Source organism: Gymnodraco acuticeps, unplaced genomic scaffold, assembly GCF_902827175.1.
Source record: "Gymnodraco acuticeps unplaced genomic scaffold, fGymAcu1.1, whole genome shotgun sequence".
NCBI classification, from domain to species: Eukaryota; Metazoa; Chordata; class Actinopteri; order Perciformes; family Bathydraconidae; genus Gymnodraco; species Gymnodraco acuticeps.
Genome location: NW_022989890.1, coordinates 955,274 through 982,944, shown reverse-complemented (window position 1 = coordinate 982,944; position 27,671 = coordinate 955,274). Strand labels below are relative to the sequence as shown.

Below are 27,671 nucleotides of genomic sequence, written 5' to 3'. Positions count from 1 at the left end.
TTGAAATAAGAAATGTTGTCTCAGGCTTTCCTAAGGGAAGGCCTTGCAAACCAGTCTTAGTATTTTCTTATGTATTTGTACATAAAGGCTTTGAGATGTGGGAACTACCTGAGAAGCTAAAAGGATAAATATATGATTATTTAATATAAATCATATTATGCATATTTTATTTTTGTAGCCTATTTTTAATTGTCTCCATATTATTATTGTATTTGTTTTAATATGGTACAAATAGATAACATGGGTGTATAATATAAATAACGTTACTATTTGAGGTGTTTTTGTTTAACCCTACATGTTTTAAATAAAAACAGTGACGATTACCATATTCTTCTAGTGTAATCCTGTCTATTTTTGTATTAATCCTATAAAAACAAAAAACCTAAACATATTTTGGATTAGATTGGTCGTCATGGTGGGAACGACACGCTACCATGGAGGCCAGTCCAGTGAATCTGCAGGCATTAGTGGCCACTGTAACACAATGTTCTCTGTTAAAGGAGAGGTGTATGCTGTTCCAGGAGGGCGGGCACCACGGTCTGCCGTTCCGGGGCCGTCCGTTTATCGTCCTCTAAAAACATGATTCTGACTTTTAATGATTATTAAAAGCATGTTCCAAAAACGTGCCTCGTTGTCAGCTCTCAAAGCAGCGCATTAAGGCCTGCGGTGGTGTGCTTACGCTGTTTCTGGTTAATGTAGGTCAAAGCAGTGACGGAAGGGTGTCCTCCGCTGAACCCGCGGTATTAATCCACATCGCAGTCCTGCAGATGGCGCGCACAGTCAACTGAGTGCCCTGGGTGCTCACCACGGTGCTCACACAACAATATCCGTGTGGAGCATACCCAGCTTGAGAGATGGCCATTGTCTGAAGCAACACCTCTGTCTCCTCCATGCAGCTGGAGGGGCTGTGAAAGCAAAGTTCAAGAGTGGAGTTTCTCCTAAAAGCGAGTTTTTCACAGGCTTCCCGCGCAGCGTACAGGAAGCAGGAGGGTTTAACTGTAGGCTGCTCGAGCGTAACCTTATTTGACCTCTTTGTCAGTAAAGCCTGGCTTTCAAGACGTACAGCTGCGCACACTGAACCTCCTCCGCCCTGTAGCCTATACAAGAATCACACACATGAATAATATATTGAAAGTATCTATTAGACATTACCCTCAGCGTGGTTCATTATTCTGATCTGAACTACAGACAAGCGTGTGCGCACACACGCACACCTGTCACTGTCTAGACAGGGAGGGGGCATTAAGGCGGTGGTGCGGGGGGGATCCCACATGACCCATTACTGCTTTATTCTATGCCAAACAGAATATATCTCAAGGCGCTGGATAACGACAAAAAACAACAACAACAAGAGAAAAAAGCAATCGCTCCACTAAATCTGATTGGCCGGCTGAACCGACACGAATTGTTTTCCCTGCTCGCAAACTCGAGGTCAGCTCGGGACGTTAAAAAATAAATAAATGAGAAAATAGAAATGCGTAGAAAGTAGAAGACACAGCAGACAATCTAGCTTGTTGGTGGCGGAAATGATTGACGGCGCCACTGTCCAATAGGAAGCCGCGGCGCAGCTGGCTCACTGTACTGGCAGAGGCAGCGACCAATGCAAAGTTCAGAAGCATGATGGACACATAACTGACAATTCCCCTGTCCTCTGATCCACACTGGGGAGAGATTTGAATTCATTCACAATTGTGAACGATGATATCCGAGAGCAGCAAGCGTTGGAGCCAGCACAGTAACTTAAAAGACAGATATAGCATAAAATGGTGAGGTTTATAGGTACAATCTGTCTGTGGTGCAACAGCCCTGTAAACCGCATCCATCACAGGTTTCATTATGCATCATGACTTTCATTTATGAAACTGCCTCGTTGTAGCTCAGGCAGCAGCAAACCTCACCTCGAAATAGGGGAGGAAAACTACTATTACTACAACTACTATTACTATAACTCCCACTACTTTCCAGAGAGCCATAATGGAGCCGGGTCCACCGTCCCACGGTGATCCCTGTGATTGGGGCACACTCATGTTGACGGATTTCTGATCCAACCCAAGACAGTGCACTGTTCTTCCAATAGCAGCTTTAAGTGAAAAGGCGTGCCTGCCTGCCCCCCCCCTCCTCCTCCTCCTCCTCCTCCACAGCCACCCCTCAAAGTGCTCGATGTATAGTTAAAAAATGGGAGGGCACACTTGAACCGAGCTGCTCTATGAAGGTAGGCTGCAGCGTGTGTTTATTGATGAGATGAAAAGAAGATGGAAGTGAGAAATGAAACAAAGTAAAGGAACATATTAAAAACAAACTATACGCGCCTTTCGTCGGGGGAAACGGGGAGCTGTGGAAACGCTGTCGCCACTTTTTAAACGAGCTTCGAAGTGCAGGTAAGAAATTGGGAAAAGTAGGAAAAGGGATGGGTCTTTTACAATATGTATATCGCTTTTATTACAGTGGATAAATTAGAGAAAGGTCCTGTGTGAGAGATTAAAACATGCTCGATTACTTTAGGGTGATGTGCATGAAATACCACTGACTTCCATGTAGTTGTGGCTAGCTTCAACGAAATATGAAGCTCCACATAATCGGAAACTTCATTCTTTAGAGGATCTCAGACATTCAATAAATGTGACGCCAGCGTAGCAAATGAAGTGCAACGAGTCCCTCATGTTCGCGGCTCAGTTTTGGCTGTTTTGTTGTTCGTTTATGTTCGAGTAGGAAAACGCGCTGCCCTGGCATGACGCAAGTTTCCCCATCTGTCATTATTCTCAACATGCCCCTTTACCTTTAGCCCTTTACTTTCGGATTTGCCCCCGAGCCGAGCTGGGGACACTTGAGAACAATACTGTGGGCAAAGTGTGTTCCCAGGTCTGTTTCTATCAGTCAGCGAAGCCCCAGCGATGCTCGCAGGCTGCTCGTTCACATTTTACTCTCTGAGAGCCCGGAACAACTGTGGCAGCCGACGTGCGCATTTGGCTTTTAGGTCAGTTATTTGAATCAGATGAAACGCGTTTCCTTATTGCGATGAACAACACACTCTCACTAGAAATCTATTTCTTAAATACATTTCCACTTTGTTAAACTTGTCGGAAAGATGCTTTCGATGTGTGGAATACATTATTATAGCGGCGGTTCTTAAACTCAGACAGATGTCTAGCCTACATTTTTTTTAAATAAATTAATATCAATACGGCGTGGCATTTATGAGATGGAGTTACATTAAGATATGCTTGGCCGGCCGAGGGAAGGCTGGCTAACATTGTGTCTGCAGGTAAAACAATACTGCAGGTTCAGTTTCTTGGATAAATCACAAAGATCCCAATTCCAGAGGGACTGTGGTCTGGATTTTTGGTGCCATGTTTCCCCAAAAACGACCGATCTCTTTTATTGTCCCAATCCGCTTTTATTCTTGCCCTACAGTTTGAGAAAATGTTTGCGATGTTTTGGTAAAGAGTGGCCTAGATATGGGACCATGCTCTGGTGTAATTAAAGTTGCAAGAGACGCTTTCCGGATGCCTTTTGGGACATTTTGTTGCAAAATATGCATGGGCAACTCGTGATTCCTTTGCTCTTGCTTATTATGGCAGTGTAGAAGCAGTGCACGCTTTGGATAAAGTTAAAATGTGTGTATAGGTTCAGCGTTAGCGGAACAATACAATTTAAAATGGAGCACTGGCTGCCTAAAATTCGCTGAACGGGCCACGGGGAGTTGATCCGGAGCAACATGTCAGTCTTGTTCTTTTGAGCTCCATATCCATGCGCGTCTGCGGTAGTGTGTGCGTGTGTGTGACTGAAAAGGGGGCAGAGAGCGTGTTTGTGTGCGTGCGTGTGTGTGGCAAACAGATGTTGTCCAAAAGCGCTTGGCTTTGTCAGATAAAGAGAGTAATACAGCGTGTTCCTGCGTCTATTATAAGCACCACTGATGCTCGTACAATACAACCCGTACTTTAAACGATGAATATAGGCTCAGGTTGATGTACAGCAGGAGTTGTGCGCAGCTCTGCGTCCACACAGTGATCATGTCAAAGGCTGGTGTGGTCACTGCAGGTGTGCACGTGAGACACACACACAGGAAGGCCGGTCAGGGTGGCACAGGGGAGGCTGCACGCGGGAGTAGAGTGTGTGGATGTGCACCTGTGTGTGTAGGTGTCTGTTTTTTAACCACATAATTGTACGTTCATCCCTTCTCACTTTTGTTGTGATCACTTCCTCTCTCCGCCTTCATTCACAATATGTTTCCACAACGTAAACGGGCTGCACTCCTATAGGCTCGGTTATGTAATTGATGTCTACACTAGATCGTTTGTTTTCTGAATGGACACATTTGGAGAGGAGCTGTGCGTGCAGCCCGGTGTAGCAGAAACCCAACATTTCACTTTAATGTAAGCTTTCAGCTGGGTGTGATTATAAACCTGTCCAATGAACTGGAGCATATTGATTGACAGTGTGCATGTGGGTGAAATGATATTGTCACAAACTGGATGGAATACCCTTCATCACTACATACACTTAATGCCTCTTTTTTTGGACATTTTATGGTTTGATGAATTGGAGGGTACTTGTCTTATGTGCAAGTGAGCTCTCACCAAGGCTTGATGTCAAAAACTCTCGTTTTATGTGCACAGAGGTGTGCTATAGCTGCTGAAGGAGAGACAGCCATTATGTGCGTTGGGAGTGTTTGTAGTGCAGAGTATCAGGTGCTCAGTTTCATCTCAGTTAAGTCACTAATGAGTATTTATATGTATATATTCCACATGTACATTAATATTCACAGTGTTTGAGCCATCGCCATTTGCCAGCTTTCTGTGTCACGGCTAAAACCCACCCATGACTAATGAATATTTAAGAGCATGTCTGCAGACCAAGGAAACTCATTATTATATGAAGGAGACCCAGTAGATACGCTGTAGACCTCCTCAGATGGAGGCAGGGGAGGGGGTGTTCAGTTAATCCACACTCAGCAATCAATCCCAATTTTCTTTTGGCTTCACCCTCCTTCACTTGTCCTCTGTAGCTTGTCACCCTCCCTTCACATTCAGCCATTTCTTATTGACCAACACCCTCACCAAATGTGTCTGCAGCATTCAATTTTGCCCTGTGTTTCCAGCTGATTCAGTCAATCTTTCACACATTTCTCCCACCTGATCATTTGGGTTTTCTCAAGTGAACATTTGTAAAGAAACCATTATTCTGTACTAATGTAACGAGTTCTCATTTGGAAGAGATATAACAATCATCTTGTACTGTAAACGCACACAGATGGCGGGTCAGTATTCCAAATAATTTTTTAAGCTCAGCAAAGGAACTGTTGCCCAAATAGGCAAGATGAGACATCTCTCTGAAGCTCTCGGCACCGCCACATTTCTGGTTATTGCTTCACCAGGCTTTTACCTGGCAATCCTGGCAGCCCATAACCTACATATTGAAATGTACAAATATGTGTTCATTATGTTCTTTTTGATGCAACTCTCTTGAAAAGATGTTGGGCCGTTGGTTGTCCATTACACAGTATGTAGTGGAAAGGACAAGACTGAGCTATTCAAAGTGGTCAATAAAATAATTATTTTTTAATATGTTTCTTTCTACATATGTATGTTGTTTGTTGCATTTTAATTTTTTTATATATTATTCAAATTAAGTGTAATTTAAGTGTAGATTTGAAAAAAAAGTGCATTAACGGCTAAATATGTAATAATATAACTTATTGTGCCTTTGGACCTTTTCAGAGATAATATTGCAATTAATAATTCTAAGTAGGTTATTTCACCACGGTATACCAAGAGAGTAAAAAAGAAATATGCACTTGAGTCCATCCTGGCACTTTGTCTAGCCCAGTTGAACATATTTGGCAGCCATTTTGGGAATGCAGTAGAGATCCATCGATATAACGAGCCACTTTGTGGATTGCATCCAGAATGTCACAGTGCTTGTTAACTGCTTGGCCTTTTTGTCTCAGGCGGTGTTTATCCTTTTCCCTCCCTTTTTACTTCCTGTATAATTCTGGTTCCCCCATGGAGCCAAACTAATCTTTGATGTGATTGCCAACTGAGACTGTTTTCAGGTGCAATGTGTTCATGTGAAGTCTTATAATTGACTTCAGAGTAGCCTTTTACAGACTTTAATGGTAAAGATTCACCTTTATTTATGAAGAACGTATACAGTTTCTCACCTCATGTTGATTGTAAAGACTTCTGTTTTACAGCAACTGGAGCTTTACAACTCCATTTGAGTCCCTGGTTACCATGACAACCCTAAAAAACACGAAGCTCCAGAAAACTTGTATCTTATTATAATGATAGTGTATTCATTTTCCTGAATCTTTTTGATAACAGTGAAATAGAAAATAATTAACTCCACCTTGGTGGATATTTTGCGAACTAGAAATTATTTGGCAGGCTAGCTGCCTCCTGGCTAACTGGCTTACATCCGTCTACCCACAAAGCACCTTTTTCACACATAACACGCTTCTCTTCACATTATTATAATTTTCTTATTCCTGAAAATACTAATAACACAATTGCAAAACCTATTGAGAATCCTTTGCCTTTGTAATTAAGGAGATAATTTCCCCTTCAGCTGCGTTATGCAACACAGAAATGCTGTTACCAGGAGTTATGGTGATTCCTTCCAGCTATAAGGCAAGGCTGGAAAATCATATGCCTTGTTTTAGGGGACGGAAAATATATCTTCATATCATATTCATGATCAATTTTCAGATAAAAATATTTTTTAATAAACTAGGTCATTTATATTTAATGCATACATTAAATAAAAAAATACTTTAATGACAGCTATAGGCACTTTTGTACACAATTGCTTAAATTGTAAGCATTGATCATGATTTATGACACCCTGTTTTTTTTTTAAATTGGCAGAAAGATTCTGAAAGACTAGCCATGGAAAATTACTTTTATAAAACAACACTCGGTACCTAATCCCTTTCAGAGCATGCAGTGTGCAGAATACCGTCAAACTTTAAGGCATGTCTTTCCGTTTTCAAGGACTTTTGTTTGGAATCTCCCCTCCCTGCAAGTATCACAGGAATGCTTGGTGAAAGCACACATTGATACTGAATTAGTATGTGCGAATGTGCAATGCTGTTGTCAGGAAGCTTTTGTTCGGCTTTAAAACCTTAGAAAGTCTTGCCAAACACATTTAATAACCTTTGCTTAAGGATTCATGGCAAATGCAACATTATTTTAGGATTGAGTGTTTGATATTTTCAACATATTGTATATATTAATACAAAATGAACATCCCACATGGAGGAGTTCAATACATACTTGCCCCAGGATAAGCCTTTTGTGTTTTACTTTTATGTTTACGCATACATTTGGTGCAGCACCAGACTTAATGGACTCAAAAAAATATAATAAAATGTTGTACATACAGTACAAACACAATCCAGTTGTGGGTGCAACCATGTGTTACCATAACCTTTGCTAAAACTGCAACAGACTATTTTGTATTTACCCAGCTGGTTTTAAAAATGTCATTAAAAGGTATGGAACCACATATAATTGAAAGCTTGAAGACAACACGTACAAAAGTTTTTTAGATGTATGCAACATGTTTTCACAATGTATTTTTGAATCCTATTTACATTTACTTTTTTTTAACCATGACAGAAGCGTTTAAAACTTAATTTGTATTCCCTCTCTTTAAACACACACGCAGGCCCAGGCATTCAAATGATGCGAAAAATGTATCCTGGATTTTAATAGCCAAGTTGTATGTTTGCCAAGCTGCATGTGTGTCCTCAGCTCACCCTGCTACCCATATGGTTTCCTACAAGTCACGGTGAGATCACTGCCTAGTTGAAGGGGGGGGGGGGAGGATCTTTAGAGGGTTTAAGAATATAAGAAAAATCACAGGGTCTTTAGTAGCTGTTTTAACCTATTTTACACAGAATGAGTGCCATGTATTCTCTGCCTTAATCTTGGCTTCCTGAAGACTTTATAAGCCTCGTGCCAGTAAACAGCACCAACAGCAGCCAACAAGTCGCTCTCATGGTACATCGGCATGCAGTGTGCAATGGGGAAACTTATTTACTCAAATATATTTGTATTAGTGTCAGGTTAGTTATTTGTTTATTTAAATTATTCATTATTGTTTATTTAACCTGGCAGCAAAACATAACAGGAATTTTGTATTTTGAAAGAAATAGTTTTAACAAACGTTTGTTTTCTTATTTATTTTCTGTTTAAATGTACATTTTTATTATAAAAAAGATAAAAACAATTCTCCTCTGATACTGTCCACCTTGTTTATTACCCTGAAAACTCCATCATACTGGAAATCATAATTCATTTGTACTAAGCGCTTATTAGGAATAAATGAATGTTTTGGGTTATGGTTGATTTACAACAGTTACTGTACGTGACACAGTGCACAGCGTTCAACCTGTTCAACAACAAACAATTGGCAAAACAAATTTCCGGTTTCACAACAAGATTAAAATGGATTCAGTTTGTTCTGGTGAAATCAACTGGCTCGGAACACCTGCAAAACGTCTTCACTACAAACGAACTCCATGTGTCATGTTTGAATGGTTAGTACATAAATGTTGAAGTAGTAGGCATCGATGGCATTCAGAATAAAACCGAGAGAAAAATACCTTGTGGCAGTTGCTATGTAAACTTGAGCCTATTTTCTTTTATAATGTATTTGAATAGATAAACTGACATGAATGCTTTTTTAGATAACATGTCTTTTGTGGTCTTTCACTGCAGGCGGCACCTGGCTAGTATTTCAACGATGATTAATTAGCTGAATATTATTTAATTCTTAGCCCTTTTTTAAGGGTTATTTGAATGTATCCCAACATGCATTTAGGGGAAGGCAGGGCATACACAGACAAACACACACACACATACACACACACACACACACACACACACACACACACACACACACACACACACACACACACACACACACACACACACACACACACTCAAAGAGGTAACAGGAGGTAGTAATTCAAAACCTTTACTCAACGTTAAAACCCCTGTTGCAAAAAACCGTCCTTCAGCTCTTGGACTAACAATGACACTATTAATGACAGAGAAGTAGCACAGCAGCCATGTGGCATGATTTTTATAGCAATGTTACCAGAAACAGCTGATGAGCTTAGGTTTCACTCTAGGGCTTATGTGCTATAGATTGTTACCATCACAGATAGTAATTCTGCTGCATTCAAAGAGCCCACCCTGACCAGCAAGTCATGTGCATTATCAAGGCCAAAAGGCCAGATGATTATCATAAACGCCAGTGTTATCGATCTGCTTTGTGCTGCCTGGTAGTTGACTCTATAGTGACTCTGCTTTCCGTACACACATCAGAGAGGACACCCTTTACCACACCAACACCTAATCATATCAGGAAGTGTGAAAACTGCTGAAAAAAAAGAGCAAGTAGTAGCTTCCATGATAAATATACTGCATGCGTCACTTTAATAGCACAGTGTATGTCTTTGCAACAGAGAAAAGGACAACAGATCAATGAAAATGTGTGGTTACAACTTGCTATAGAAGTAGTAACCACACAGCAACATAGTTTCCCCCCACAGTCATTCCGGGGATCAGTGGCTAGTATAAAGAGGGGTGCCCATGACAAAACCTGCCTGCAAAACATATTCATCACAGGATTTGACACAACCAAGCACAGTCTTAAATAATATTAAAAATCAGACAGTGTCATTTTGAAATATTGCTAAAATGTCAACGAACCATTTCGCTTTTTTTTTCTGTTTAGTGTTACAGCACGCAATAAATACTGTTAATGAACAACTCAATATTCATAGATATGGCTCAGATGAAGCTCATAATCATGGATTATTCATTGCAACTTTATTATCTAACTTTTACATTTATGGCTGCTTGTTGGTAAAATAGTACATGAATGCTTTACCTGTAGTGAGTAACAGCTCCAGTATTGTTTATATAGCTAACTTGTTATGAATGCCTATGTTAGCTGATACTTTACTGTCCTTATTGTTCTTATTGCAACATGTTTTTCTTCATGGGGCTGTTCAGTGCCTTGTACTGTACATTGAAAACATTTCAATCAGATAAGATTTCTAGAGGTCATCTCTATTCTTCCTTTTTTTGATGTTGTCAAGGCTGATGACACGTTACTAAGCAGGGTGAAATCTTGAGTTCTTGGCCTTTCCCTCATTTCTTGGGAAATTCTTAGGTTGGCTTGCAACACAGGTTTGTCTTGCAACACAGTATTGTTGTATAAAGTTTCCTAATATAGTTATATTGCACCCACTCCTCATAGGATTAACAGAATACCTTAGCTTTGTGCCAACATTTGTTAATTTCCAATTGCAGTGCTGTATGTTTAAGTCATTATAACTAACTTGCACTGCCACTGGACCAGCGGTGCTAGTGCTTAGTGACAGGGTGTATAGGCCACTCATGTGGTTTGATTGTGTTTCACTCTGTCAGCATTACACTTTTAGATGGGTCATATGTCAAATGACCTGACAAGACATATATAATCTGTATTTCTAACACAACAGCTTGCCAAACTATAAATACCCTAACAAGTGCTAGTAACCCATAAGGCTGAAAATAAGCACGGCATGTTTGGTAAAAAGTCCCTCTGGATTGTATATCTTGTTTGCATAATGAGCAAAATGTGTAGTTGAAGACACGGTATGTTAGAAATATTGTTATCTGAATATTGACTCACTTTTATGTCAGCCTGATGGCATGTGTATTGTTGTTGCCGTAGCTACAGGCGGAAGAATTCATCATAAAACCTTTTTGCAAAGTCCATTTTCACCGTTTTCTTTGCTTATGCATCGTTAACAAGCCGCCTGGTAACAATTTGGCAGCGGGTCGTTCTGTTAACATGTCGTCACATTAACATGTGGCTGATGAACCTGTTTAAAAGGTGAGATTTTTGGAGAGAGGTTGGCTTGCTGACCTTTGAAGCACAGATTGGCTAACTAATAGTGCTGGGCTGCGCTGAACTGCTTAAAGCACCCTTGTGCATTTTGTTAAAGTATAGTTTTCATCACAATCACATTCACAAATGGGAAAGTATTAATCCGATTTTTTAAATGTGAATCTGGCTCATGTCCAATTTTGTAAGGCAGCAGTACAAACCATATTGTTAAATGTGTGTAAATCTTTTTTTATTATTATTACCATCACCCATATAGAACATTTCATAAGCGTGAATGTCACCTAACCACCTTGCCACACCCATACATATGTATACACACTGTGTGAGAACACTTTTATGATAACCCTCTAAGTGTTGTTTATGAAACTCAGTCTGACATATAGCTTGTGTGCGAACACCATTTTCTTTGGTTTCCTGAACAACTTCTAAATACTGTACCTGTGAGATTGTGTACTCTGTTTCGTACCTCATAGCAACTAACTATTATTTTAATGATTGATTAATCCGTCTATTATTTTCTTGATTCATCTTTTGTCTATAAATTGTTGGAAAATAGTTAAATAAGTCCATCACAGACGATCAGAGTCCATTGTGATTTCTCTAATCGTCTGGTTTTGTCCAAAGATATTCAGGTTAAATATGTTATACACGTCATAGTGACACTCTTAAACTCAACATATCTGAAAGCTGTGCTGTACTCTGTGTGAACTGTATTGCTTGAAGGACCGATCCCACACTATCGTCTCATAATTCAGCACAAAGTATCTTTGTCCTTTTTTTTATCTCCCAAGGACATAAAATCACAAGACACTTTGTTCTTGTAAGAGATACAAAAGTATACCTCCTCTCAATACTACACATTGACGTGTATACTTACTTTGCTTGCATGTGCACCGTCCAGGCATAGCCATATGGACCTGATAAGAGTTTTCTTCTTCCAGACATATTGAATTAACTTCCCTTTATCATGAAATACTAGTAATAGAGCATGATGAATCTTTGCTTCATGAAGACCTCTCGATGGCCCGGGAGGTCCTTTTTTGGAGAGGCAAAATGTTCTCGACGTGTCTAGTAGGTGTAGAGAGGCAGTTGCTGTGGACACTTGTGCCTAATTGATAACTCTTGAATTTAGCATTATCTGCTTCGGGGGTTGGAGGTGTTTTGGAAACTATCATATGAGTAGTCAGATGGTTCTTTTTGGTCAAATGCTCATTAACAAAAGCACAGCCATTTGCCAGCTCTGAGATTTTTCTTGAAAGCTCACCAAAGTGAAATACAGTCTTTATCATTTCTATGGCCTAAAGCCAACAGTGGCTGTTTGTTTTTTTGTCCTCTTTGCTCTTTTTTGGAAACTTCATGAAACACAGTGTGGAACATTCACTGATAGCACTAATTCCTGAATGTTTGTGCGCCTGAATAAAGTATATTAGAAGTAGATTATCCTCCCATCTGTAAATAAACAAAGGATCTGCTATGGATAACGGGTGGCGGTGGGTGTTTTTTTTAACAGTAAATTACGAAGTTGAACAAGCTGTCCTGTCAAAAACTGTTTAAACTGTCTTTTACGTGTGTAATGTCGTTGTAGTGTGTGTTTTTTGCTGGAGGAATTAATTTGAAAGCCGCACATCCTGTCACACTGAGATTCATTTGGACTGCATGTGTTATCACATTGATCTGCTGTGCTATTTGAGACATTTTAGTGGCAGTGTAACTAAACGTGAAATGTTAGATTACATTTATGGGGACTATAAAACAGTAAGCAACAGTTCGAGTTAATGCAGAGTGCAAAATAATAAGTTATTATAAAGTTATTCAATTTCCATAGTCAATGCCATAACATTACCCTGGAACTCTGTAATAACTGTACTTCAAAATGCTTTCACCATGTACGAGAGCATTTGAAACAAAAGAAAATCAATGATTGGGATATTATTTCAAGTGTTTGCATAGTTTAAACTGTTCTCGCTGGTTATATTGGATATTTGGTCATGAGAGGAGAAACATTGGCCTGTTCTGCGTTGTAGGTGAAGAGCCGGTTCAAAGTACAGGAAGATGTTTCATGTCGAAATTTGTTAGGACAACACCCTGTTCTAATGTAATTCAGACGTGTTATAATTATCGTCAGAGATTTAGACATATTTAAAAAATATTTCATTGGGGATGTTTTGTTACACCATACCATTTCAGTCAAAGGAAAAAAAAGAAAAACAATTTGTAAAGAATCTTGGCTCAACTTGTCAACGGCCTACGTGCTTATTGAGATTTGTTGTTACTGCTATAAAGGCAAATCAATTACATTTTGAGCCTGTGAGGTGTTTTCTGCCGAAGTGTATGTGTGGGATACCTGTTAATTGCTTCCTAACATTATAGACGTACACTCGACTGTAATAAGAGACACGACGGCACTCTAAATGACTTTAATCATCCAACACATTGTTGGGCGGAGATGAATATTCAGTTACCTAAAAGATTATTTTTTAATCGTGCCCATCAAAATGAGCCAACACACGCAACAGCATTAGCTGATATTTAATTAAATGTATTTTTTCCGAAAAGTTTGAGATGCTAACAGAATACATTGAGTTGTAAATTGTTCTGCCAGAAGAGTGAAATGAACATCCGGTGTCTGTTGAACACACCTTGAATTATCACTTGTTAGAACGACACTTGAACATTTAAAATCTCCCAGTGTGCTCGCTACATTTGAAAAGGATCGACTAAATGACATTAAATCACATATCCAGACCATACTATTAAAGCATAATTTCTGGTAGTTTATATGCTAATGCATATGGACTCAATGGATGATTGAAATTAATAATTACAATGTTGGACAGTGTTAAGCAGAGATTTCAAACAAACTCATAAATTACTATTAATTAGGTGGGGCACAAAACACTGTTGATAAGTGCAGCTCTGCATCACATTCAAGTCGGTACTGTATATGCACATGCATGGACACGAGCTTTTGCACAATGCCCCGTGGCCCTTTTGTCTCCAGATTTAAATGTATCAAGGGCCTTGAATATATGCCTGTAGTGTGTATTGTAAGCAGAATTTGCATATTAAGGATGTATATTATTCACATGGCAGATACTGTTCCTTTCATAAGCACGCCTCTTATGTCTGTTCTCAACCCATCCCCCATCCTCACAATTGTATCCCCCCACACACCCCCCCCTTGATTAACTAATGTCCAATTCGATGCAGCGTATTTCATGCGCTTGTCACCTAATACAGGCAGCTGATTAACCTGGAGTCTGGCTGGTGAAGTTGCAACCCTCATCTCCCCGTCTTCTTTTTTTTTTCTCTCTCCTCCTCCTCTTTTCTTTTTTTTGTTGTTGCCCCCCTCTTCCCCAGCCTCCACCCCTCCTCAGTCTTTGTTGTGGCGGCAGCAGCAGAGCATGCATTGCACTGGCGGTCTGAAGCATTGTGTCTGATTTCCAGCAGACAAACTGACCTCTGGGGATTTATTGACAGCAAACTCCACAGAGGCAGACACAGAGCTGGGAGCATGGAGAGGCAGCCAGAGAGGGGCGGAGGGTGTTTGGGGAAGGTTCATAAGGGAGGTAGAGGAGGGGGCACAGACAGAGAGACAGACAGATGGAAGAAAAGACGGGGCGAGAGAGTTTCAACGTGATGAAACAGGAAACAGGTAGAGGCACACAGAGAAAGAGATCGATACCAGGAGGGAAAACACACACCCCGCATTTAGTTGAACGTGAAAATGAGTCTTGTGCTGGAGCGTTAGGAAGTGAAAGAAAATGGCTGCCTCCTACAAGGATCTAATTAATTTTGAAGGATCATCAGCCCCTTTAGTCCAAGGCAGGGTACAGGAGGGAGGGCGGTAGGAAGGGGGGGAGGGAGGGGAGGGAGACAGACCCCTGGGCTGATTAGAATTCACTGCAGGTAGGCGCTGGCTGCTGCTCACCCACTGTGTCACGGCTAAAATGGAATCACTGTTGTGAGTGGCAGTCTGGGCAACTGAAGCCTGCTTCCCTTGGCCTACTCCTTTGTTACCAGCATTCACCTCACTTTACCCCTCAGGCAGGTGGATTTACATGTCTGGATGGCCCAGGGAAGCCACATACATGTTTGCATTGTAAGAGAACACACACAAAAAAAGGCCTGTGGCATCAGAAATACAGTTACATCTCAAGCTAACCACTGCTGGAAAATACTAAAGGTCACATTTGCTAACGTTATGGATTCAAGCATTTTGGCTCATGTGTATGTGTGCTGTTCTCTAAAGAGCAAGACTTACCTGATATTTGTTGTGGGTTTTACGGTTGTCTAAGTACATTTTTAAATATCTCATGGAAAGCGGTTGGGTTAAGGACAGGGTTACTCCTACATTAGGGTTTATGCTTTTGGCTGATCGAGTTTTTAAGTTAGGTATTAGAACGGTTAGTTTGTGTAAAAGGGCTAGAGGTTACAGTTACCATTTAGAGCTCAGGTTAGAACAAAGTTAACATTTAGATTTAGGGGTTAAGGGTTTCACTGTAAAATATATTTTCTGTCCTTACAGAGACGGAAAAACTAACCAGTGTGTGTGTTTGTGTGTGTGTGTGTTAGTGCCAGAGAATAGTCCAACTCAGTATCGAGTGATCTCCCTGCTAAACACGCTACTACTTGTCTATATCTAATCATCAGATATAACGAGGGTATTTCAAGAAAACACAAACACATCTCTCTGGCCGCAGTACTTCTCAAAGTGGGGCCTGTGGACAGCCGTTTCAGATTTGAAACTCTAACCCCTCAGATTTGTTTTTTTCTTTCAAATATTCTGCTCTTCCGTACATAACTAAGGATACAAATCCTCGTATTATTTCACCATTTTGATACCTTCATACCTCTGTGGGAAAAACCCAGAGGTCACTTGCCTAAAATCACAAGCTTTGCATTTGTAGATTTCACCTCAGTGTCTCAAAGTGGGAGGTGTGTTTGAAAGCACTCTCGTAAAAGAATAATGCGTCAACATTATGGAGGTCTGGTCAATCCCTAGCCCTGTTCTGTTCATTCAGCAACACACTGTTGTTTTTGGCATTTCACAGAGAGCACTTGATGTCCCTGTTGTAGCCAGCGTGACATCTATGTAACATTTTTCACCCAAAAAAAGAGAGAGTTCAGATTGCAATTGTGATTACGATACAAACGCCAATGAGTGATACATTCCCTCCTCCTGATACAGAGTAATTCCAACATACTTTAAAAGCTATGGGGTTGAAATATTGGAAGGCACTTTAACGAGCGTGAGACTAATGAGAATTGTAGGGGCATTTTTCATGGGTTCAATGTATTTAATTTGTATAGCTTTCCTGAACCTAAATTATATCAGTGTTTGTGGCTTTAATTTGGTCGGATTTACAACATTTTTGTTTCTGCTTTTGAGGTCAAACCTAGGCATAATATTTTACGATACACTCATCACATGCTAAACGTTGTTGAATGCCTGTCTTGTGTTTATGAATAAGTGCCTTTGTGTGTTTAATATCTGACATATTCTACTATTATTACAGCTTCTAACGTCTGCTCTACGTCTGTATTAGACATTGTCTTGTTTAGTAATATGTGAATCTGAAATTAATAAAGAACACACACTCACACATACACTCACAAACACGCTGAGACCTTTTCTGAAATATTTAATCTGGCAAATTTTTGGAATTTAGATTAGTTTTTTCTTTGGAAGGGTGTGGTTCTGTTGCCCGGCGGCTCAGATAACTGCTGAGAAACCGACTGGCTGTAATACCAAAATGATTTGCAACCTCAATTTGTAATTGGCGGCCATGTGCTCACAGGAACGTCCATTCGCCTTGCTTTGAAAAGTCTTCACACATCTGTTGCAGCGTGTCTGTGGAAGATATTTGTGTTACTTCGGCTCCCGGTTCATTAAGGGAGTGGCAATATCGACGAGGCAGTATGTGGCATTAAGATTTGTCTTTGTCTTTTTTCTCTCCCCCCCTCCAAACACTGTGGCAGGGAAACACATGATTTGGACAGAGAGGACTGACAGCCTTGCCTAGCGCCCGGCCTCTGATCAGCCATCTCCACCAGCAAACTGAAGCTCGACCCGCACTTCATCACCAGCCACAAGCATCTTTGGAACCAAACGTCATCTAACTGTGAGTACTGGAAGGCTACAGCTTTTGTTTTTCCCTTTACATGTATGTTATAAATAACTAAGCTGGGAACAAGCGTTAATACTCTGTGCTCAAGCTATAACACTGCTTATGCAGTTCATTTGAGGTAAACTCCTTTTCATTTGGATGGACACATCTGTTACTCTAAAGCAGGGTTTTATTGTTAATACCATCATTCAATTGATTTCTACACATTATAAAACAGTTTCAAAATGATTAGGCATCTTTCATGTCCAAGTTTGTATTCCATTTATACAATAGTTATGTGTAGATCCTGACATTTCATCATCAATATATTTTCATAAATATATGTGTTACTTACTGAAATAGTGTAAAAAGCATCCATAACGTCTTATTAACATGTATAAGTACAGTTTCCAAGATCATTATGAGGACATTCAAGAAAAGGGCTGTGTTTAATAATCATTCAAATAAGGTCAACCGCTTTAATTAAATTAAAGTCAAGCATGTTTAAATGCAGAATAAATAAATTTGACAGCAATTATAGAACCCACAATTCACATAATTCCTACACTTACTACCTCTGCAATTTAGATTTAGATTTTCATTTCTTTTCACATCTAACTGGAGGGAAAATCTTGAGTTATCTTACACACTGATCAGCCGGGTCACATCTACTGTATTCCTAGGATAGTTAGGAAGCGCCATCACAGTGAACACATGGCTAACAAAAGAGGCCTGTCCTCAGCTAAGCCCAGTGCACCACCTAGTGGCGGTTGGAGGAAATTCAGGAATACACAGACAGAAACTGGAAATAATTACACGGGAACCATCTTAATTGTCTTTCGCCCTTTCAGTGGCTAATGTTCAAATCACGATTCAAGAGACACATTTAGCTCACATGTTGAAATGATTTGACTCTCATCCCTAAATTATTAAATGGGGGGAACAAAATATTCAAATAAAATAAGTATAATACTTGTATCATGTTTTTACTTTTATCTCTGTAAAAATACACATCAATAAAACATATCATATATTTAATCAACACATAATGTTTGGTAATTAATTAGTTAATAGTACTATAGTACCCATGGTTGTTTTCTAAAATACAACCCTTTTTTTTTTACTTATGAACATTCTGTTCTCTCACATAGTGTGAATTTAACTTGACTACACAATTCTATTTCTCATATATTTGTCTTGAACCCAAATATGTAAATATATTGTTATAATACATGAGGCAAAATAATATTTTTGTAAAAACCTCATGATAGGAATACCAGTGTGTGAATAATGATTTAAGTGTGTGTCAGAGTTTTTAAGTCCGGTGTGTTGCTTCCCGCCTGCAGGTGACATCAGTTGCAAGGGGATGACCGAGCGCATTCATAACATCAATCTCCACAACTTCAGCAATTCTGTACTTGAGACCCTCAATGAGCAGCGCAACCGTGGGCACTTCTGTGACGTGACTGTTCGGATCCATGGAAGTATGCTGCGAGCTCACCGGTGCGTGCTGGCTGCTGGAAGCCCCTTCTTTCAGGACAAGCTGCTCTTGGGCTACAGCGACATTGAGATCCCTTCGGTGGTCTCAGTGCAGTCGATCCAGAAGCTGATTGACTTTATGTACAGTGGGATCCTGCGGGTGTCTCAGTCAGAGGCCCTGCAGATCCTCACTGCGGCCAGCATCCTACAGATCAAGACCGTCATCGATGAGTGCACTCGCATCGTGTCCCAGAATGTGGGCCTGGCTGGGCCGGGGGGGTTCCCCATCATACCGGGAGACTCTGGTCAGGAAACACCCCGTGGCACGCCAGAGTCTGGCACCTCTGGGCCCAGCAGCGATGCAGAGTCAGGTTATATGCAAGCAACATCACAAAGCATGGACCGTGCATACACATCACTGTACTCCTACCCCGTCCTCACTCAGCAGAACGGCAAACGCGAGCGCTCCCTGTACATTAACCCCATGTCGACAAACTACGATCCGACCCTCAGCACTCAGAAGAACCAGCAATCTCAAGACCCGCCCTGGATGAACCGCATCCAGGAGAGATCTCAGCAGGTGGGACGCTTCATCTCCACAGCCGAGTCCACCCACTGCCGCAAGCAACCCCGACCGGTACGCATTCAAACAGGAGGGGTGCACATAAAGCAGGAGGCCGACGACGAGTACAGCTGCTACGACACTTTGGCGGACTGCCACGACGACACTGATCATACTGAGGGTGTGGAGAGTGAATCCAAGGTTGAAAGTTTTGACTCAGGGGTGAGCTCCTCCATCAGCACTGAGCCAGATGCTATGGAGCAGCAGCCATACCTGGGCTTCACCCGAGAAGGGGTTGGGGACGGCCACCAAGGTGAGGGGGGTCCGATGCATATAGAGGTCAACGACTCGTCCCCGGAGCAAGTGCAAGACCCGGAGGACGGAGACACATCCCACAGCACTAGTGACAGTAGCATGATGCAGCCCCTGCCAAACTCAGTCATGCCCCTGACAGGTGCTCCGCAATACATGCGCACGGCAGAATCACACACCAGCAACCTGAGGATGCCGCTCACCGTGACCAGCAATTCCCAAGTGATGGGCCCCGCTGGAAACTCCTTCCTGCCCACACTCTTTCCTACACAGCCGCCGAGAGACAACAAGCCTTTCCTTTACCTTCCCGGCCAGCAGCAATCCCAGTTTGTGGCCGTGCCGCCTCCTGCAATGCCATCATTCCCGCACCCCATGTCGGTACAGCATTCGCCAAGTCAGCAGCAACAGGTCGCAGGAGGTCAGGTGGAAAAGAGGCCCTATGAATGCAGTCTCTGCAGTAAAACCTTTACTGCCAAACAGAACTTCGTCAAACACATGTTTGTCCATACTGGTGAGTCCAACAGTCTTATTTGAAGCAATGCTTTTTTCAATGTTAATAGGCTTAATTTAATGTTTGTGTTATCCATTGATAATGTAGGTTGTAGTTGCAGAGATACTTGAAAAATAGACATATCAGAGGTAAAAACTGATTCAAATACTCTGATTGTGAAAGATATAATGTTTCCTAATCATAATACAAAACAATTTTAGAGAAAAAGGATTTGATTTCGATTTGTTTTTTGCAATAGGGCTGTGTCATTTTAACACAGTAAATATTATCTGTGTACCGAGGCTTGTACTCGATCACACTAAATGAATACCTAGTGTATACTATTAAAACACATTGTATAGGTATGTTAGCTGTGATTCCATATTGGAAAAGTACCAAAACTGTTGACTTTGTTAACATTTTGATCTCATTTCCAGTGCCAGTAGATTGCTCATGCAGCACATCATTACACTGTGCACTCCTGCACTGACAGCCTTATCCATCATAAACCATAGAAATCATCATCCCACATAGCAAGAATTAGATGTCATATAATTAGAATATCTCAGAAAAATTGCCTGCTCAAAAAGCCATTATTATTCATTAGAATAATGCTTGTCCAGAGCCTTTGACGGCTATTTCAAACAAAATGTCCCAGTTTGACTCACACAGAGAATAATCAGAATGTCTCATGGTAATCAAAAGATAATTACCTTTACTCTATCTTATAACAAATATTTTTCAAAAAGGAACACAATGTCTGTATGATTAACCATAATATTGTATGGCTGTCCCTAGAATAAACTGAGTATTTAATACAACATCAATTGTTTTTATTTCAGTTAAAAAGTAGAAAAGTAAGAGTATAAATCATTGGCTTCATTAAATTGAAACAAGTAGGTACATTAATTCACTCAGTGCCGCAGCAAACAGTAGATTCACAGAACTTCATTAACTTGCATGATACAAATTGCCTATTCACAGTTTTATCAGTCTCTTCCTCTACCTGTTAGGTTTACCTAATTATTCAAATGTTAATATTTTACAGCCAATGCTGTCACAAATATGAGCCTACGCCTGAACAAATTGACAAAAATACCAAATAGATGGAGAAATAATTTGCTCTCAAATTGGAATGAACATTATTCTGTGCTTTCAAATTCCCCCTCTTAACTTTATCTAGCTGTTTCTGTAAAGTCATTGCATCATTTTTTACTTTACATAAATATAAATGCGTACATGTTGCAAATAACTGCATCAGAGCTTCATTATAGGAACCCTTTCCTCACAAAGCTGTAGCATACAACACATAGTGGAAGCACCAACATAACAATGTTAATGCTAGTTTAAATAATTCTAGCCTGAGGTATGTTCCTGTACTGGAAAAGTAACAGTGGAGGCTTCAGGCGTCAAGTGTTCCATATTTTGTAAACCTAATCCTCAAAATATGTCTCTTCTTTTTCCCCAAAATGCCTTGTCTTGCATGTACATCCAGGTGAGAAGCCTCATCAGTGCAGCATCTGCTGGCGCTCGTTCTCCCTGAAGGATTACTTAATCAAACACATGGTGACACACACAGGGGTGCGGGCTTACCAGTGCAGCATCTGCAGCAAGCGCTTCACCCAGAAGAGCTCTCTCAACGTCCACATGCGGCTGCACCGTGGAGAGAAGTCCTATGAGTGCTACATCTGCAAGAAGAAGTTCTCACACAAGACCCTGCTGGAGCGCCACATGGCCCTGCACAGCACAGGCAGCGCCATCATGTCAGGGGCCGTAGGCACCCCAGGGCCCGTCTCCATCCCCATGCCTCTGGTGGTCCCTGAGCTGGGGGCAGGAGTGATGGCCCTCGCCATGCCGGTGAGCGCAGGTGTTGGAGTTGGGGCTGGGGTTGGAACAGGAGTGGGTGTAGCGGCAGAAGCCAGCTGCCAAGAAGGGACCACCTACGTGTGCTCCGTCTGCCCTGCCAAGTTCGACCAAATGGAGCACTTCAATGACCACATGCGAATGCATGTCTCCGATGGATAAGTACTAATAGATAAACTTCTTTAAAAAAGAATGACAAATAAAATGGCACTAGATTTTCCTTTTCTTATTTTGAGGTATGAAGAGTAATGAGTATAGACACTGGCACATTAAGTTTCCCAAAAAAAAAATCTTTTTTTTGTTTTTTTCTGTTATTCTAAAAGAAAAAAAAGATGGTGGCCTTAAGGCTTAGTAGTTTGATATTGATCTACTGGATGGATCCTAACTACAGGCCTCTAAATGTATGCTTTCCTAAAATACTGATTTATGTGTTGAACACTACCGAAAGGCCTACGAAAGAAACACTTACACACAAACACACCTTTAGAGTAGATGTGTCTGAATGGATATATGTGTGCGTACATGTTGGAGAGTTAGTGTGTGAGTGTGAGTGTGTGTGTGTGTGGTGTGTGTGTGTGTGTGTGTGTGTGTGTGTGTGTGTGTGTGTGTGTGTGGTGTGTGTGTGTGTGTGTGTGTGTGTGTGTGTGTGTGTGTGTGTGTGTGTGTGTGTGTGTGTGTGTGTGTGTGTGTGTGTGTGTGTGTGTGTGTGTGTGTGTGTGTGTGTGTGTGTGTGTGTGTGTGTGTGTGTGTGTGTGTGTGTGTGTGTGTGTGTGTGTGTGTGTGTGTGTGTGTGTGTGTGTGTGTGTGTGTGGTGTGTGTGTGTGTGTGTGTGTGTGTGTGTGTGTGTACATTGCCATGAAACATAAATCATGGCAGTTGAGAACCCATACTGACCAGTTTGGAAACTATAGATGTCCAAGCTTACTGTGGTATAATTTACAACAACAACAGCAACAAAACAAATCATCTGGGGTTGGGCTACATATTCCCTCTAAAATATACTGATGGTCACAAGATTGCCTTCTTATGTAAAATAAAAAAGGAGACTAGTTAATTTGACACTGGGTTTGATTTATTCCTATGGTATTAAGGGATTATAATGCAGCTGTTGTCAAGGTACCAATTTCAATCATTTTACTGAAGTGTAATTTCCTGTCGGTGGTGACAGGGACAAATATTTATCATATGTTTTGTAATTGTTGTCCATGCATTTTGATGGTTTACTAAATTAGGGTGTGTTGATGACAGTATTTGAGCAAAAACATGTTTCTTTTTTTCTGAAGTTTGGAGTTTAACTCATTTGCATACACTGCCACTAATATCCTAAAAGACTGTTAAGGCTCATAGACCTCTTCCATTTCAAAACATGAGAAAGAAAGATTGTTTTGCTGATGGTTTATGTTAGCCTTTCACATTCACAGTTATGGCAGGCTGGCAAAATGCAACTAAACTCTCTCCTTCATAATTGCTGCTCCTCAACTTGCACCCAACTACTATGGGATGTAGATTAAAATCGTCACTCTAAGTGTTGTTATTGAGTAGCCTACATGGTTGTAATTTGATAATCTTATTATAATACTTGGGGGGGGGGGATTTAATTTGACACAATCGGAAATAAATGCCACCCTGATCCTAGAAGCGCTGTACAACCTGTTCATTACTATTGCAAAGCTATTTCAGTAAGTGGGAGCTAAATGCATTTCTCTTCATGTATCGGCTCTCCCTGAAGGCAGAAATGGCACGCAACGTTTTGAAAGGAAATACAGTGTCAAAGCAAAACAAGTAGCTCCATTGATTTCACACTGTTTCGTGATATACCACAACTTGCAGATGGACTTTCTACACAATAGAATACATTCCTGAATTTTCTAAAAACCTAGACACAGCATGTACAGAATAGAATTGGAAGCTAGTGTGTGCAAGTTGTCATCCATGTATCACATCACGTAAGGCTCATTTCTGATATTTGACTTGTTTTGTATTGCTTTTTATTCGATATAGGACACACACACACACACACACACACACACACACACACACACACACCACACCCACACACATGCAACTGCCTACAACTGCAATCTGAAGGATTTGCTCATTTATGTGAGCAAACACTTTCGTAGTTGTATTGTTAAAAGAATAAATAACTGCATACAGTGGTCTTAAAAAGACCTGCTGTTGATTTAAAAAAAACAACAAAAAAAAGTGCTACTTTGCACATTTTCTTAAAATGCCTGTGCTTACTATTTAATCGTTTTCCTTACATGAACTTCTATGATTTTATTTTATTCAATTTCAAAGAAAAAAAAAACATTTTTTTAAATCTTGATAAGTGGACTGCATTATTTACTTGCATATATGTTGCACTGCTTAAACCAATAAGTGCACTACTGTTAACAGAGATATTATAGTTTTAGAAAAGAGGATTTTTTTTGTATCTAACATTTGGTTGTAGAGTTCACATGTAATAGAATAGCTTTGTTTCAATTTATTCATTAAGTAATTCAGCGGTTCTTGGCTTTTGTTATCGCTTGCCCTTACCTACAGTATATCCTCGTGCCGTGTTAACGCAAGCATTTATTTTTATTTAAATATGTACATTATGTGTGCTCATCTATGTTTTAACCTTTTAATTCTTTCTTTTTATGGAGTCAGCTCCTTATAACAGTTATCGAACGCATTTCTTTAGAAACAGACAGAATTTTCCTCTGAGAACATCCAAGCCAAACAACATTAACAGTGAAACCGTTTAACAAACGCAACTCCCGTCCAACTCCGTTGGAGGAGGTCATAATAATAACTATTATTATATGATTAATAATATTACATTTATAATGTGTGTGTGTGTAACATAAATGATATGTGTGTCCTAGAACAATTTTCTGTGGGTGTGGGGGGTGATGGAATGCAGCTTCTTTGATATGTGTCTGTCAGTCGTGTCCCTTCCTTAGTGTTCGTATGTCTGTGAGTGTCTGTGCGGCATATAGCCTAATCAATCTGTTAATAAGTGGAATATCTGAACTGTAGGGCTTCCTTTGCAATATGCAGCGCAGGTACTATGAGAAGCAGCTCTCCAAACCTTTTGGGCTAATACGGCACCTGTGACATATGTTCTGGGATTTGACGAAAGCTGAGGTCAAGTACTCTAGTACTTCATTGTTCCCGTTTGGAGAAGTGATACCCAGCATTTTCAAGTTTCATATAATTGCTACTAGATTTTCAAACCCTGTGGAATGAAGTCAAGTGTTGAACATGTGAGACCTGAGGAGACTCTGTATTCTGGTTTCTCCTCAGCTAAAGAAAATGGACACATGTGATAAGTATAGTGAAAAAGCAGGAGGTTAGTCCTCAGTAAAAGTAGCACATTATTTAACATTTGATTGGGCCTGTCTCCTATGGTGTGCATATAAGCCTAAACTGTATGGTTCATGTTTGTAGCTGTTGTTGCCAGGATGGCAATATCGCTGCATGCGAGTGCTATATTTGTCTCTACACAGTACGTGGAGGGTAATCTCATGCCTTAACAGACAATGCACTAAATAGAAAATGTTAGCAACTGCCGAGATCTCTTTCCAACAGTACTGCCACATGTATGGCACACAGCTCATGGTGTTGGTGTTTGTTGTCTGTTCAGTATACCAAGTTAAACACTGCCAACTAGCATCATCACTTCTTCGAAAAGCAAAGGCAGAGACATGAATTGTTTCAATAACGTGTAATGTATGTATTCAGTAATCTAGCATTCCTTCATGGCACCTACATTTTACATATTTTGTGTAAACACATATATCAAATGCACTATTGACTGTAGCTAGATGAGTACAACCAGCTTTGTGGTATCATTGGTCTAAATAGTAGGTTAAGTAGCTTGTTGTTGGTTTTTTGAAATATTTGATTTCAGAATTACACTATCAATTGTTTCTCTCTTTTTTTCTCTTTTTTTGGAATAACAAAAGTAGCCGATCTCGACGTTATCCGGATGAGGGCTAATAGCTCGTCCCATGGTCAGTTGACTATATGTATCATAAGGTGTTTGAGGCAGACCGGGATAACAGCTAGTGTGTCATAACGTGCTATAGCATCCCTCCTGTTGCATTAGCATCAAACGCCCTTCACTGTCCATGGTTATATATTCCTTATACTGCTTCAGCTACTCGTGGTGGTGCTTAATTCTCTTTTCTGAGTGTCGCGAATAAGTTGGTTGAAAATTGTTGAAAAGTTGCAACATTTATCCAGAAAATAAGTCCTTATCTCAATCGTGCTTCTTCTAGATGTTAGTTTAAAAGAAAAAAAAAGTCTAGACTTTATGTTTGCAAAGTGTTTGCATATTTTCCAGAACAAAACATATTGAAAAGTAGATACTAGCCTTGAGCCTGCAGCTGTTTGTATTGTGTTTCAAATATATTACTGTTCATGTTTTGTTTATCTAGTGTAGAGACACAGGGTCTACAGTACATTGTTGTCCTTCTTGCAGTATGTTTAATTCATCGTTATACTTCTTTATTTCAGACTTCCTCCTGCTTTTTTATGGTGATCATAGTGCTGTTGTTTATAAATACATAGCTTCACGCAACTGGATAAAGGATAGTCAGTTTTTTAGTCATATTTCACATTGTACTATATATGCCTATATGCTTTGCATTGAGATGAAAACAAGGAAATGGGAGATTGTAATGGTGAGGGTGGTGTTGAGTAAGGAACAGGTTCATTTTATTCTGATAAGCATGAGTCTGTCTTCCTGTTTGTCTTTCAGTCTGTCTCCACACATTTTTAAGTCCGAACTGTTTCAGCTTGAATTAAGTCACAAAGAGTAGAGTACAGAAAACACATTCAGATAATACTTAACAGCATTTTTCTTTGTTGGGCCTTCTACAGTACACAAGAATGACATAGATAACTTCTTACAGATATACTATATATATTTAAGTATCACCATTGCCACACAGATGGGGAATACATTTCAAATAGTTTGATAAAGACAGCCAGAGTATACAGTACCTTGTGGGATATAGGGAATATGACTATCAAGTGCCTATCAGTACATACAGCAACTATACAGAATATTCATAGTGTTTCTCTCCTACATTTTACAGATACAGTATATACACAATGGTCTATTAAAAAAATACTATTTATACTATTTCTGCTAACACCTGGTGGTTGTGAGTGTATCCCAAGAGAACCCTTTAATACCTGAAATGTTCTATTCATATACAGTAAAAGCTACATCTGCAAGTTTTATTTTTTATCTTACATCTATACAGTGTGGAGGATTCAAAGATTGAAAATGCAAGCAAGATTTGTTTTTAAGACAACTTAAAATGTAATGATCCATTTTTTTCTTTATTTCACGCTGCGCGCTCTCATTGCTCTTTTTAGTTTTTGCCAATTGCTAATAAGACATCAACTGTATGTTTGTGGGGAAAGGGCAGTGGCTCTTTGTGAACAGTAGGAGGAGACACACATCAGCCGTAATAGGGGAAGTTAACACTGCCTGACACAAACATTGGACACAAATCTAATATCTGGATTTGTTTTTGGTCATTATTGCCATTCTTTAGATTGTATTAACGTATTTAATCATGGCAGTAGGTTCATCCATCTGCAAAGTCCTCAGGCTGTAGGATCTGGCAGCTGCTATGATAGTTATTTACACTCGTGTACTTTGACCTTGATGACGGGCTTTTCCAAACACAGGCCGATGCCCAATTTCCCCACAAACACCGTAACGTTTTAATCGTATCTGACAGCATTGTTGTTTACATGCAGCTTGAACAATTGTAAAAGGCAAGCAATGAGCAACGTGAGGAAAAGAAAGTGGTCATTTTATATATTTTTAACTGCTGCAAAATGAGATTACAAATTGACAACAGAGAACACACTGCATTCAAATGTATTTAAGTGGTTTGTTCAACAACATGAAAATAAAGTAGAATAAAAAGGC

At 40.1% G+C, this 27,671-nt stretch overlaps 1 protein-coding gene across 1 annotated transcript; it reads left to right on the top strand.

Annotated features, from left to right (window-relative positions):
- The first annotated feature begins 2,142 nt into the window (after window positions 1-2,142).
- Window positions 2,143-21,943, top strand: zbtb20 (zinc finger and BTB domain containing 20). The gene is made up of 4 exons (XM_034201876.1): window positions 2,143-2,378; window positions 16,894-17,036; window positions 18,368-19,885; window positions 21,360-21,943. Exons 3-4 carry the CDS (start codon window positions 18,388-18,390, stop codon window positions 21,887-21,889), a joined length of 2,028 nt encoding a protein of 675 aa, XP_034057767.1. The 5' UTR covers window positions 2,143-2,378; window positions 16,894-17,036; window positions 18,368-18,387; the 3' UTR covers window positions 21,890-21,943.
- Window positions 21,944-27,671: the final 5,728 nt, after the last annotated feature.